Source organism: Triticum urartu, chromosome 7A (genome assembly GCF_056163025.1).
Source record: "Triticum urartu cultivar PI428250 chromosome 7A, HENAU_Tu73, whole genome shotgun sequence".
Taxonomy (NCBI): domain Eukaryota; kingdom Viridiplantae; phylum Streptophyta; class Magnoliopsida; order Poales; family Poaceae; genus Triticum; species Triticum urartu.
In genome coordinates, this window is record NC_141879.1 from 569898349 (window position 1) to 569912245 (window position 13897).

At 42.5% G+C, this 13897-nt stretch overlaps 1 protein-coding gene across 1 annotated transcript; it reads left to right on the forward strand.

Moving 5' to 3' along the window:
- The first annotated feature begins 3976 nt into the window (after window positions 1-3976).
- CRK3 (CDPK-related kinase 3) lies at window positions 3977-12479 on the forward strand. Its single transcript, XM_087537571.1, has 11 exons — window positions 3977-4811; window positions 7115-7245; window positions 7482-7523; window positions 7610-7718; window positions 7898-7976; window positions 9606-9902; window positions 10068-10177; window positions 10611-10715; window positions 11095-11157; window positions 11790-11957; window positions 12076-12479. Exons 1-11 carry the CDS (start codon window positions 4185-4187, stop codon window positions 12211-12213), a joined length of 1869 nt encoding a protein of 622 aa, XP_087393697.1. The 5' UTR covers window positions 3977-4184; the 3' UTR covers window positions 12214-12479.
- Window positions 12480-13897: the final 1418 nt, after the last annotated feature.

Sequence of the window (13897 nt, forward strand, 5' to 3'; positions counted from 1 at the left end):
CCGAGACACGCCACCGCACAAGTGTCACGTGGACACCGCAACCTGAAAGGCAACCAAGGAACAAAGTTCAAAAAGACACACTCGCTTCCGTGGTCAAACTCTAACAGCAATTTGCTCGGAACTTTGAGTGCCAGGTCGCGGCGCTAATATGCTTTGAAGGAGAAGTTTAAAATGACCATCCGATCAATTTTCTAGTTACCTTTGAAGGAGAAGTTTAGAACAACCATCCGATCAACTTCCTTGAATACTATGAGCTTTGGGTCGGATTACAGGAGGTCTTTCTCGATGAGGATGTGGACGATGAGATCGTTTGGAAGTCTTCGCCTTCCGGTGAATACTCGGCATCCTCGGCTTACAACGCTCAACTTGGGGACTCCACTACATCACAAATGAAGTCGGCTGTGTGGAACAATTGGGCGCCGCCAAAGTATAAATTCTTTGCTTGGCTTATCATTCAGGACCGGGGTTGGACCGCGGACAGGCTTCAACGAAGAGGATGACCAAACTGTAACCTATGCCAATTATGCAAGAGGGAGCCAGAGACGGCGGCGCACATCATCTTCCGGTGTCGATACACGAAGCGCATTTGGGCGGAGATCAAGACTTGGATGGGCTTGACCAATGTGGACATCGCCGACTGGAGCAGCTTCGACAACGTCAAGGACTGGTGGCACCACATGGTGGGCGTCAATGCCAATGTGAGAAAGGGCCTCACATCTGTCGTCATGTTGGTTTCATGGGAGATTTGAAACGAGCGGAACGCGAGAGTGTTTAGGAATGTGTCCTCCATGCCATATGTAATCACATCTAGAATTAAGACCGAAGCCAGGCTTTGGGGATTGGCGGGGGCCAAATATTTGAGTTCTCTTATGCCGCGAGAGTAGACTTTCGAATTAAGGCCGTCTATGGACGGTCGGTCATGTATTTCAAAACTCTTCTTAATTAATGAGATGAAGCAAAGTTCAAAAAAAATCATTTTTCTAGTTGCCGTCTGACCCTTCTTGGATGACCAATAGTCCAGTCACTCGAAAATGGGTAAATCACCAACCAAAAAATAAAATAAAATGGGTAAACCATCACCTGATTTGCTGCTTGCCCTGTAATACAAACACAGTTTTTCTTTTTACATAGTACAGACGCAGACACACATACAAACACACATACACTCCCCATTATGCATGCACACACACACACCATACCCGTGAGCACCTTCGAGAGACTGAGCCGACACAACATTTTGAGATTGACGAAGTCGTCAAACGTCTCCGTATTCAATGAGAACGTCTCCTTTCACTGAACGCATATCACCGAAAGGACTGAAATAAATTCAAAAAAATACGAGCACCAATGTCTAAGTCTATGACTTGAATTCTAGTGGTTTGGAGATGGATACCACTGTCCTCAACCATCCAATCACAAATTGTTTCGCAAACAAAATGTGTTTGACTATCTATTGTAAAATAAATGTGTTTGACTCTACACGGCCTCCAACACACGTTTTTTCTATTTGTGATTCTTGCTTATCTTATGTGTTGAAATGGTAAAAAGATCATCCCTCCATGGTAAACTTTAGTGTTGTCCTGACTCTTGGGTCAAAAATAGACAGAGTTTGATCAAATTTATGGAAAAGTATATCAATATATATAGTAAAAATGGTTTATGTTGAATATAGTAATATTGACTCATTTTTGTAAATATTGATAATTTTACTATATATTTGGTCAAAGTTAACAAAGTTTGATTTTTATTGCAATGAAAAAAGTTTGACTTAATACAAAGCTAGTATGCACTATTTTCTAACATGGAAATTACTGCATAATAAAAAAAGATAGTTGCAGTTATGTAACCCTTACATGTTCAATCCACGTTCTTTCACATGTATTAGTGGTTAAAGTTTTGAAACATTGACTTTGGTATGTTTTTTTGCTCCCAAGTTAGCATTACCAAACATTTGGCTAACCAATATTTTGGTCAAGCTTTTTTGTTTGCACAAGATTTAGCCGACATTGGCTAAAAAAATGAACTAGAGTTGCCAAATAGTCATATGCAAGCCATCATATTAACAATCATACAAGCAGGCATGCAAATTTTGGTCATGGGCAGAAAAATTGGTAGGGTATGTATTGACTACCATCCAAAACACCACAACAAATTATGTCATAGTATATCTCTAGGCAGATGGAGTACATCTTACATTTGCAGTTGGTCATGTCGTGAGAGTTATTGCCTAAAATGTTACGTACTTTGCTACTTACAATTTCAAGTACTATCTTCATATAAAAAAATTCATGACGTTTTGGACATGCACTCAGACAAACTTTGAAATCCTTAACTACCAATACCATTTTAATTAACCATACCAAAAATTCATAATCACATGTATATATTTGTCTCAAAAAAATTAGAATACTATATTTTCTTGGGTTTTCCACACATACTAATAGAAACTAATGCTCAAAATTACATCATGAAGAATGCGTCAATGCCCAAAGACGGGACTTGTTTGTGATATGAATGGAGTACTAAAATCGTGAAGAAGTACAAAATATATACTCCACAACTACAAATATATGTATATAAAACCATGCTTAAAAGTACATGGCATTTAGGATATGAGAGTCTAGGACAAGCCACCAGGCTAGGTAGACCCGACAATACATGCCAACACCTTTTCATTAGTTACTCTCAACGCGTGCAATCAAAATGTCAGATTGGATACAATTCTGGTGACCATAATAGTAGTTTTGTGGATACCTATGAAAGCCTTGGCATTAGCCCAAATTTTCGAAAGAAACATGATTCCTTAGGCCTGCCCACTCCAGTGTTATATCCGTAAATTGATGTCATGGTTGGTCCAAAACACTCTTAATTTTCTGTATCTACAGAATAATTCACACAATATGAAAGTTTTGAATGAATTACATCACATGGCGTGAAAAGGTTGTTTGTAGCGTCGCCACCGGACAATAGAAGAATGTATGCATACAATGGCTTTTGCAGCGGGGAAGTGTCACTCACACTGCTCTTACAATGAGGATCGCCATTGTTGTTTGGTTGCTCGCGGCGGAAGAGGCTTGCAATGACTCCAGTCTTATTTGAAGGTTTTATCCACCAATTACGAACTACGTCTAGATGTCGATCCGTTGCACGAGCATGCAGTAGCACGTGGCTTTTGTGAAATCTTTTGAATCCTCTCGATGAAATCCGCAACCGGCTCGGAATCATATTGGAAATCTATGCAAGTGAAAAAAAACTACTTTGAACTCTTATGTTGCATCGAAATCCATGAAAAAATATATGACACTAAACATTTATGTGGGAGCAATGTTCGGCCGACATGAATGTTAGCTTTTCGTTTTCCTGACCTTCATTCAATCAAATCAAACAAACAAAAAGAAATCAGCGGAAAGAAAGAAAAGATCACCTAAAACCAGGAAGGCAACACTAAAATCCATTAAAACGGCCAGCTTGAATCATCAACCACTCCCACACCGAAAACGGGCAGGTCTCCCGCTGTGATAAAAACGGGTACAAGTGGACAACGGTGCCACCAACTGCCCTCATCACCCTCACCCTCACACGGCCACCGAGGACGGACGGAACGAGCTCCGTCGCGTCGCACGCAACACCAAACGCCCTACCCGGCCCCACCTGTCACTCACCCCGCATTTACTACCGCCACCTCGCCCTCCCCATCCGCCCCCGTTCGAATTTTCCACGCACGGCCGCGGTACGCCGATGACGGGCGGGGCCCGCCCGGCCCGGCCCCACGGCCCAGAAAGGCGTTACACTTGAATTTTCTCTCCCCGTACGAGCGAGCGAGGGGAGATCTCACTTTCTCCATCGCGCCAGCGTGCCCTTTTTACGTTCCGCCCCCTGGCGGGCCGGGGAGTTCACAGTCGCCTCCCTCGCTTGCCTCTCCCGGCTGTTACCCGAGGGGCGAGGAGAGAGAAACACGACGCCATTTTCTCTCTCCCCCTCGCTCCTCCTCCCCCTCTTCGTCCCCACATTTCCGCCTTCGCGACGAGGGCGACGACCCGCCCCCCCTCCCCCCTCCCCCTCGCCCGCGCGCGCCGGTGCGGCCGCCGTGTTCGGGCCTGGGCCAGCTAGCGAGCTAGGTCCCAAACCCTAACCCTAGCCCGAGCGGTCCTCCGCCTCCGGCAGGCCGAGGCGGGGGCCCGGCCATGGGGCAGTGCTACGGCAAGGGCGCGTCCGCGCGCGGCGCCGCCGGGGAGGACGACTTCGGGGTCGTGGCGGAGACGCACTCGCCGCCCCCGGCCAACGGCGCGCCGCAGACGCCGCCGCCGCGGCAGCCCACGCCGGTCGCCGCGGCCGGGACCCCGCGGCGCCGCAAGTCCGGATCGACCACGCCCGTGCACCAGACGCCCGGGGTCGCCTGGCCCAGCCCGTACCCCGCGGGGGGCACCAGCCCGCTGCCGGCCGGGGTGTCGCCCTCCCCCGCCAGGTCCACGCCCAGGCGCTTCTTCAAGCGCCCCTTCCCGCCGCCCTCGCCGGCCAAGCACATCAAGGCCACGCTCGCCAAGAGGCTGGGCGGAGGGAAGCCCAAGGAGGGGCCGATACCGGAGGAAGGCGCGGTTGCGGCCGGAGCCGGCGCCGGAGCCGTCGCGGATGGGGCGGAAGCGGAAAGGCCATTGGACAAGACGTTCGGATTCGGGAAAAACTTCGGGGCCAAATACGAGCTCGGGAAGGAGGTGGGGAGGGGCCATTTCGGGCACACCTGCTCGGCCGTCGTGAAGAAGGGCGAGTACAAGGGCCAGACCGTCGCTGTCAAGATCATCTCCAAAGCTAAGGTGAGGGAACTGTGGTGGTATGCTGGTTTAAAGCTTCAACTATGGGATTTTAAAATTTTCAAATGTAAGCCATTTCCGTTGCCGTAACCGCCATGCATTTCGCGCCATTGCATAGCTAGTAAGGGAAATATATGGTGCTTGTTGATGATCTCAATGATCGAGATTGAACGACACGAGCACTGTGGATTTAGGATCACTCTTAGATTTGTCACTGAATCTTGGCGCAAACGGGGAAATGGGAAATTTACGTAGTTGTCTAATTGATGTGGTTATAGGCTTACGTACAATTTATAGACTAAAACTAATGCTTCACGTTTTTCTGTTGGGCTGAGGATTTTGACTCTTAGAAAGTTAGATTGTACCAGAGAAATTAGATATTATACCATAACATGGTTAATTCTTACTACTAAAAATTTCTACAGTGTTCTTCCCATGTAGGAGTCTGTAGTTAGATTTGGGATGGTTGAAGATTGTTTATATTTAATTGTTTCTTCGTGGTATGAATTAAGGTTTTTGATGGTTTAAGGTGGGTTTCAATTCTAGCTGAAAATTATCTGAATCTTAATTCAATATAATGTGGATGCACGTAGAAACTTTAGGCGTTAGGCTAGTACAGTGTTCTTGGTGGCCTACCCTATTCTTGCTAACGATAAATGATATTCTAACAAATCAGCAGTACATGTCCTAAGTCCTAACCTACCTTGCCACCTCTTCTTTTTGTTTATAGTTAATTAATAAAAAAAAGGACAGACCCAGTGTTAGAAGCTCCCACACCAGGTGGGGTCTTGGGAAGGATTATACGAGGGAAGCCTTACCCCGGCACAATGCAATGCAGAGAGGCCGCGTCGAACCCAGAACCTCTTGGCACAAGTGGGGAGTACTTCACCACTGCGCCAGGCCTGTCCTTCGTTTATAGTTAATTAATGCCTGTAGATTTTGAGGTGGATTTTGCAACACTCTCCGGGAAAGCTGATAATGATATTATTGTACTAGTTCCAGTAGTCAGTCATCTGAAGAATACAAGAGCTGCCGTTACAACCCTGTTGGTATTGTTAGTTTTGATCACAGAGTTGGAAATATCAGGCCCATTTGCCATTTGCAATCAGCAGGATAGATGTCTATCAAGTGAAGAAAGATCCAAGGAGGCTGCGAGGTTAAAGTTTATTAGGCGACAAGACACTGGAGGGTGGCATTGCTCAATTGAACAGTATCAGAAAGAGTGATCTATGTTGTCCTGTAGGTGGCATCAACTGTCAGGGACTTCATAGAGCAGGCATGGCATACCGATGATCTGAATCCTGGATTGATCCAATCGCTAGAAAAATAAAAGATGGTTAACATATCTTCTTAGAACATCAGGGATGTTGTTAGCCAATGCCTAATTGTTTGGTGGTTTTTATTGGTCTGCTCGTGGGATCAGAATGTACTGTTGTGCACTGGTGGGCTGCTTTACTTTTAGACTTCTAGATTTAGGCGATGCATTCATGTTTTCAGAAAACACATGTTGATATTTAATACATTCTGTACGTTTGCTGGGCAAACAATGATGTTTGGTAAACATGGCCTGACTGGCAGACCGTGTTGTACTCCAATAGCTGGCATCTTCTTATACTAACTTATTAGGATTTTGCAGTGGGACTGGAGGCGTTGGTGTAAGCCGCGATAATTAATCCTATTATTAATTGGGCCACCCATGTTTAACAGAGCTCTGACTTGCCTAAAAAAATCATTCTCTCAAGCTCCTGCTACTAACCATATCAGTTTCCAAAGGCGAAAAAGACATCACAGGACATCATTTGTTCATAGGCAGCTTTACTTTGTGCAGGGCAATACTCTTGTAATTTCACATCAAATAATTGTGTGAAATAGCAATGAATTAAACTGTAGCATAGTTAATGATGTGAGCTCTGGTGTTCCATTGATCCATGCTTTGTCCAGTTTCTAAAAATAATTATAAAGGTGTTTTTGAGAAATGACAGTTTTATTATACAATCAAATATTGTATGCAAATTTGTAGACAGCAAATGCTGAGGGCAGTAAGTAGCACAATTTGGAAATAAATCTGACTGTACTGATGGTTGATTTATTCCCTCTTGTTTTATGACTATATGCAACGATGCATGTAGCCTTTCGAAAATGCCACCTGTAAATCTCGTACAGTCACTAGCACTTTTGGAAAAATAATCGCAGATATTCTTAATAGTAGAAGACAACTATGCAACTGAAAAAAGTATTTCTGGGTCAGCTCCTCATTTGGATAGCACTACTTAATAAATTAAGCAATTTGCTTTTGTGTTTGACAGATGACAACAGCCATTTCCATCGAAGATGTTCGTAGGGAAGTGAAGATTTTGAAAGCTCTATCAGGTCACAACAATCTTGTCAAATTCTATGATGCATGTGAGGATGCCCTCAATGTCTACATTGTCATGGAGTATGTTTTTATGTCCTTTTTATATGCCATTTTAATTGCTTATAATTTGTCCTCCTTTAATACATAAGACATTTCAGATTCTTCTCACATGTCTGAAAAACACTTTCTCGTGCCTCTACTTAATAACTATTTTATCTATCTTTGGATGTACTATCATTATTAATAAGCATTATTTACGGCATCTTTTGTAACGTGTGCCAGGCAGTATTTTTCTCATCTTGTTACCTTTTTAACAGATTATGTGAGGGTGGAGAATTGCTAGACAGAATATTAGCCAGGTACTTTTTGCAATTTCTTCATCCACTGCAAACTAGCAATATCTCTTAGTAATACTTACCAAGGATGCAAACTTGAACTTTTGAAGAGGTGGGAGATACACAGAAGAAGATGCTAAAGCGATCGTTGTACAGATTTTGAGTGTAGTGGCCTTTTGTCATCTTCAGGGAGTAGTCCATCGTGATTTGAAGCCAGAGGTACCCTTTGAAGTCTTAAAAAACTATTTTCTGTGTATTTTATGGATTCCTTCTCTGCTATCTTATCCCATTGCACTCTATTGTTCTTTCTTCCAAGGGACATTTATCATGTCTATAGCCTCCAAATCCTGTAAAATAATAAACCGCCTCTAATGACATAGTTATTTTCATTTGGACAGAACTTCCTTTTCACAACAAGAGATGAAAATGCGCCCATGAAGTTGATTGATTTTGGTCTCTCTGATTTCATCAGACCAGGTATAGTAAACTGATTTTCATCTTTATACGCACTAAAATGCGCTACAAGCTTATTAAAGGGATCGTCACCTTGATCAAGCAAATCCCATTTTCTGTTCTATTTGTTTCCTTTTTATTGGATATCTCTCTTCCTGCTTAACTGCTTATTGTAAAAAGAAAGTGCACATGAAGCAACTTAGCAAAGAAACACTGGGCGTGATTTGTTGTGCTACTTTGGCCGTTTTGCTTGAATGATTCGACATCCCTACCATGGTAAACATCAGTACATCTTTTAGTATATTACGAACTATGACCTGGTGTTTCTTATGAAGCCAAAAATTCCCATCCATTGGAACTTGACAGTCAACTTGTCATATGGCATATCCAGAAAACTAATGTTCTTCAATAAGTGAAGCTACTCTATTCAGAGCTCACTGTGTGAGTAACCCTCGTAGTGCAACTTTACCATCAATTTTAAATCGCTTCCTTGTAAAATGCTTCGATTAAAACTGGCATTCATCACATTGCAGTCACATAGGATCTGCCTCCAGCTAATGTGCGCAAAAATGCTGAATTTTACTTAGGTTAAGATGAACTCTCTTCAGGAACTGACACTCTATTTTGTAAAACCAACATTCTTATTTCCCCACTCACCACATTGTACGTTGTAGTTACATTTGTGTGATTTCTATGTGGCAGCCAGACATCACAAGACAATATGCTAAAATTGAAATAATTGCAGAAGTCTTTTTAAGGAACATCATAGATTTAGAGGATGGTCTCTTTAGCTTACATTTTTTATGTCAGCTTTCTACCATCTCACAGGATAAATAAACAAGATTCTCATCTCCATCTGTTCACATCCTTTCCGCCTTATATTTATCTATATTCTAAGATGAGTATCTTGATTTTGATGGAATGTTTTAGTTAAAGTATCTTGACTGCGATCGAAGCGAACAGTATGATCGCGCAGATATAATGTCCTTTTTACCTTTGTCTGTGTATTTCGACTCGCGGAACTGGTTTGCATCGCCATTTTGATCTCATAACTTGTCTGTTAATTAGTTAAACTGTTAACTGAAAAAGAGATCATGTTGATAATTTAGTAAAAATAAGACTTAGTGTCTTGCAGTAATAAAGATAGTAACTCAACGATCGTGTCAAGAAAATGGTACATTGTCATATGCTGCAGCTTGATGATTGGCCTGAAATATTAACAATAAAATGAAAAATGATTATCTCGATCTGATCTTTTACGTGTGACTTGTGCATGGTTTTGAGTTATATGAAAACATTTGGTTATTGGCCATATTGTGGTCGCTACCTCCAATCTGCATATGATAATACAATTCACCTAACGCTTATAGCTTGACATAGCTGTTGCCCTGTTGATGTTCCAGCGTGAACCTCTTTCATGTTTTGATACGTGCTAGCATATACTCCCTCCGTTCCAAATTACTCGTCGCGGAAATGGATGTATCTAGAACTAAAATACATCTAGATACATCCATACTTGCGACAAATAATTCGGAACGGAGGGAGTATATTTCAGGAAACAGTGCTTGGAATGAACTTTGTGCTATTTTCCACCTAAATGCTGCTACATATTTATTTAGCTTACCAGATACTCTTTCGTGTTATATAATGCAGATGAAAGGCTCAATGATATTGTTGGAAGTGCATATTATGTTGCTCCAGAGGTTCTACACAGATCATACAGTATGGAAGCAGACATTTGGAGTATAGGTGTCATAACATACATTCTGCTCTGTGGTAGTCGGCCATTTTGGGCACGGACAGAATCTGGAATCTTCCGATCTGTATTGAGAGCTGATCCCAACCTTGATGATTCACCATGGCCTTCAGTGTCAGCTGAAGCTAAGGATTTTGTGAAAAGATTTCTTAACAAGGATTACCGCAAAAGAATGACAGCTGTCCAGGCATTGAGTAAGTTGGGAATTGCTTATTAAATATTATTGTGTGATGTCACAGTACTCATTTTGTGTTTTCTTTGTAAAGCCTTTTTTGGTAGACTATTTTATGAAAAATTAACCATATGTATAGTATTGATACTGAGACCGTAATACAAACATATTCCGTCTTTTTCTGCAGCTCACCCTTGGTTGCGGGATGACCAAAGACAGATTCCGCTGGATATTCTTGTCTACAGATTAATTAAGCAATACCTTCGTGCCACTCCTCTTAAACGTTTGGCGCTAAAGGTACACCATTGATTCCCATGACATTATGTTTGTTTCCAAGCGTTCTTTTGATGTTTTATCGATCTTACTGATAGTGATGCGCTAAATGTGCATGGGTGGGGTAGACCATCTTTGTCCAAGCAGGATCTCACTTATGTGCGTCAGTGTCCAATGCGAATCTCTTTCCTGTTTTGACATATGCTTACTAAGCCTTTTGCCAATACAATGAGTTTTATTTTCCATTTACTATTTAGGATTGCATGCTTGTTCTTATGGGGTGTTTTGAATGATACTTTTATTCGTCATGGTATTGCTTAGACATTTTCTTCCAGTCTTCCCCATGTAACTCTTTTATACGAGTTTGTACCAGAGTTGTGATGTAACTTGGACCATAAGCAGAACATTTGCTCTTATTGACAATCAGAAGGTTCTAACAGTTAGCTCTTTACCTCAGGCATTATCCAAGGCTTTAAAGGATGACGAACTCTTATATCTTAGGCTACAGTTTGATCTACTTGAACCTAGAGATGGAGTCGTGTCACTTGACAACTTTCGGACGGTGAGATGCTCTTACTGATTACTCGCTGTGTTTATTTTTGTTAGACATACACATTTGAAATTCAAACGTTGCAATCGTTTACCATCACTGTAACAATATGGTTTAGTGATACATGAGTGATGGTGTTTCTAGATTTTTATCTGAGTACTTCAGTGCGATGTGTTGCACTTATTTACATGTCGTAATAGAAATTATCATTCAGAGTTCAATTCTAAGAAAACTTTCTTGGTGCTTGTGAAAACCATGAGTGGATGTATTTAATAAGGATGAAGAAATGTGGATAACTTATATTGGCGTCTGATGAAATGACATGATAAATTATCTCCATGTATATACTTATCACAACCTTTTAATCATAGTGTTTCATGGTCTTATCCAGGCTTTAACGCGGTATCTAACTGATGCAATGAAGGAATCAAGAATTCTTGAGTTTTTGCATGCGGTAAGGGTCTTTATTTACTGGCCATAAGCAATGGATGGTTTCCTCTTTGGTTACTTTGGCGCTGTTACTAATATCATAATAATCTGGTGCCTGTGTTGAAAACTTTGAATTAAGACATGCCAAATTATCATAGAACATAGTTGTCCAACTAACATAATTGGTGCTTCTATAGAGGGTTAATTTGTTTTTTACCACATTTGAATTTATTACCTTCTTATCTAGTTATGCACTGTATTATATTGCAAACAAAAAAAACTTGTACTGTATTTTGGAGTTTGACAGCAAGGGGAGTTTTTGATCATCCTATCTGGGGTGGGTGTCAATTAATGGTTTCCCTTTGAAATCTTACACATGTAGACACAGTTTGCCTTTTTAATACTGTTAACCATAATTTTAGCATACTTTGATTAATTTTGCTGGATAGCTTATGCAGCCGCCCAGTCAACATATCTGTTTCACTATTCATATTACTGGACAAATTCCATTTTTAAATACAATGTTGAAAGCCATGCGTTGATACCTGATGTAGTTGTTTCTGGTTGAGCTTCTTTTCAAAATCTTATTTTGTTTTCCTGTTATAACATTGTGTAATTAGTAGTCCAAGTTGCTGACCTCGTTCTTGTTTCTCTCAGTTGGAACCACTTGCATACAGGAGTATGGATTTCGAAGAATTCTGTGCGGCGGCTATAAGCCCTTACCAGCTTGAGGCCCTGGACAGATGGGAGGAGATTGCTGGAACAGCTTTCCAGCACTTTGAACAGGAGGGCAACCGGGTCATATCAGTCGAGGAGTTGGCACAGGTAAGCAGAATGACAGTAATTTTAACAGCATTTGTCTCAGTCGGGCTTGGGAGCATAGGATAGACTTTAGGTTCTCGCACCACACAATAGCTAACCTGGCCTCCCCATTTGTATGCAGGAACTAAATCTTGCTCCGACTCATTATTCCATCGTGCAAGATTGGATCAGAAAAACAGATGGCAAGCTAAACTTTCTTGGGTTTACCAAATTTTTACATGGTGTTACAATACGGGGGGCAAACACAAGACGGCATTAAGTAAACCATGCGGAAAAAAAAAGATGTATCTGGTTATAATTTTACCGCTGCTCATTATATGGCTCCTCTGATTTTGTTGTTGCCCCCCACCCCACCCTGCTTCTTCTGTCTTGTGGTTAATGATCATTCTTCTTCTTTTTGTGATGTTGTTGGTTGTTGTCACCATAGCTCTTGTAGAGAGAATACATGTAAAAATCTTTTGTAATGAAGGCGATCGGATGGTTTGTTCGAGAAATATAGTGTTCAAACGTTTTCCCAAGCCCCCACATCCCTTGCCGTCTGGTATCAATGCATCGATGCAGCTGGTCGTAATGCTCAGCTTAATACTTCCTTCGACCTGAATTACTTGTCGTAGAAATGGATAGAAACAGATGTATCAGAACTAAAATACGTTTAGATACATCTATTTTTGTGACAAGTAATTCGGGATGAAGAGAGTAACATTTTAAGATGCAATGTCCAAAAATGCACTGCTCCTTGGGAAGAACGTTGTCTCAGCTTTCAGGCCCGTTCTCTCACGTGCTCCATCTTCCTTTCCGCTGCACCATCCAGAAGCTTCTGAACCTCTATTTTCCCTCTGAATTTCCGTTGTGTCGATATAGTGGAGGAGGTCAGCCCCGTATACTGCACGGCGTGGCATCATTGACCATGTGCACCACTCGAAGCTGCAAACTTCGTGTGCTGTCTCTCGCCGTCTAGCTGCAGTTCCCCCTGAGTGGAGAAAATTCGCTGTGTCATTGCCAATTGCAGCGGCGGCCTCTATCAAATCGCGACGCGGCGCTGTAGCTGAAACCGATCTGAATTAATCTTTTTTTTTGCAGCTGGATGTTGAACAGCAGGTCAGCGACATGCACGTGTAGGCGAGGGGATCATTTGTGATACCAGTTACAGACTTGTACTTGTCTCTGTAATGACACTGTTTCATTGGTTGATTTCAGTGCCATGACAAGGAGATGGCACTCAGAAAGAGAGAGGTGATGATGGAAGGGAAAACCGCCGGTGAAAGCAAGCAAGAGATCATTCTTTTCCCATCCCCCCCCCCCCCCGGCCTGGATGGCGATGGCCGGCGGCTAATGATATCATCAACGCGCTTACCCGAAGACGAGTCTCCCAAAATCATATTGGCACGGTCGACATGCCATGTCTTGTTTATATGGTGATGAAAAAAATACACTTACACACAGTCGAATCCCTGCCATGATTGAAGATTTGGAGGAAGCAGATTAATAACCCAATCCAAGGGTCAAGGGTGAAGGAGCTATATATCTACGTGCCAGAGATCCAGTGCATGCACCTCACCTGAAAGAAACATCATTGCAGAGCATTGTTGTTCTCCCTGTTCTGTGCCCCCCCCCCCCCCCCCCCCCCCGCCCAGTCCTGTACAGTTTGACTAGTCACTCAGCGACGAGTGGACTAAAACAACAGCGTAAGTACAACGGCTGCGAGCAGTATTTTGTTTCCCAGCTAGCTGCAGCACAGACCGATGAACCTACGAAACAAAAGGAGAGATTATTCATAGCAGTACGTCTTAATCAGGCGGACGTGGCGGCAACGTGGACGCGCGGGCAGATTACTGTTAGCTGACGGCGAGATCACACGTGACCTACTTACTCCCGTACGGACCTCCGTCGAATTCAAACCCCTCCTCTCTTTTTTTTTTCAGAAAAGAAAGATGACCTTCGGC

What these genes read in the sequence shown, in the direction of transcription:
- CRK3 (XM_087537571.1), top strand. Translation starts at nt 4,185, where the DNA reads ATGGGGCAGTGCTACGGCAAGGGCGCGTCCGCGCGCGGCGCCGCCGGG. An exon ending in GACAGCTGTCCAGGCATTGA is followed by an intron (nt 9,903 to 10,067) that starts GTAAGTTGGGAA and finishes CTTTTTCTGCAG; the next exon opens with CTCACCCTTGGTTGCGGGAT. An exon ending in TTAAACGTTTGGCGCTAAAG is followed by an intron (nt 10,178 to 10,610) that starts GTACACCATTGA and finishes TCTTTACCTCAG; the next exon opens with GCATTATCCAAGGCTTTAAA.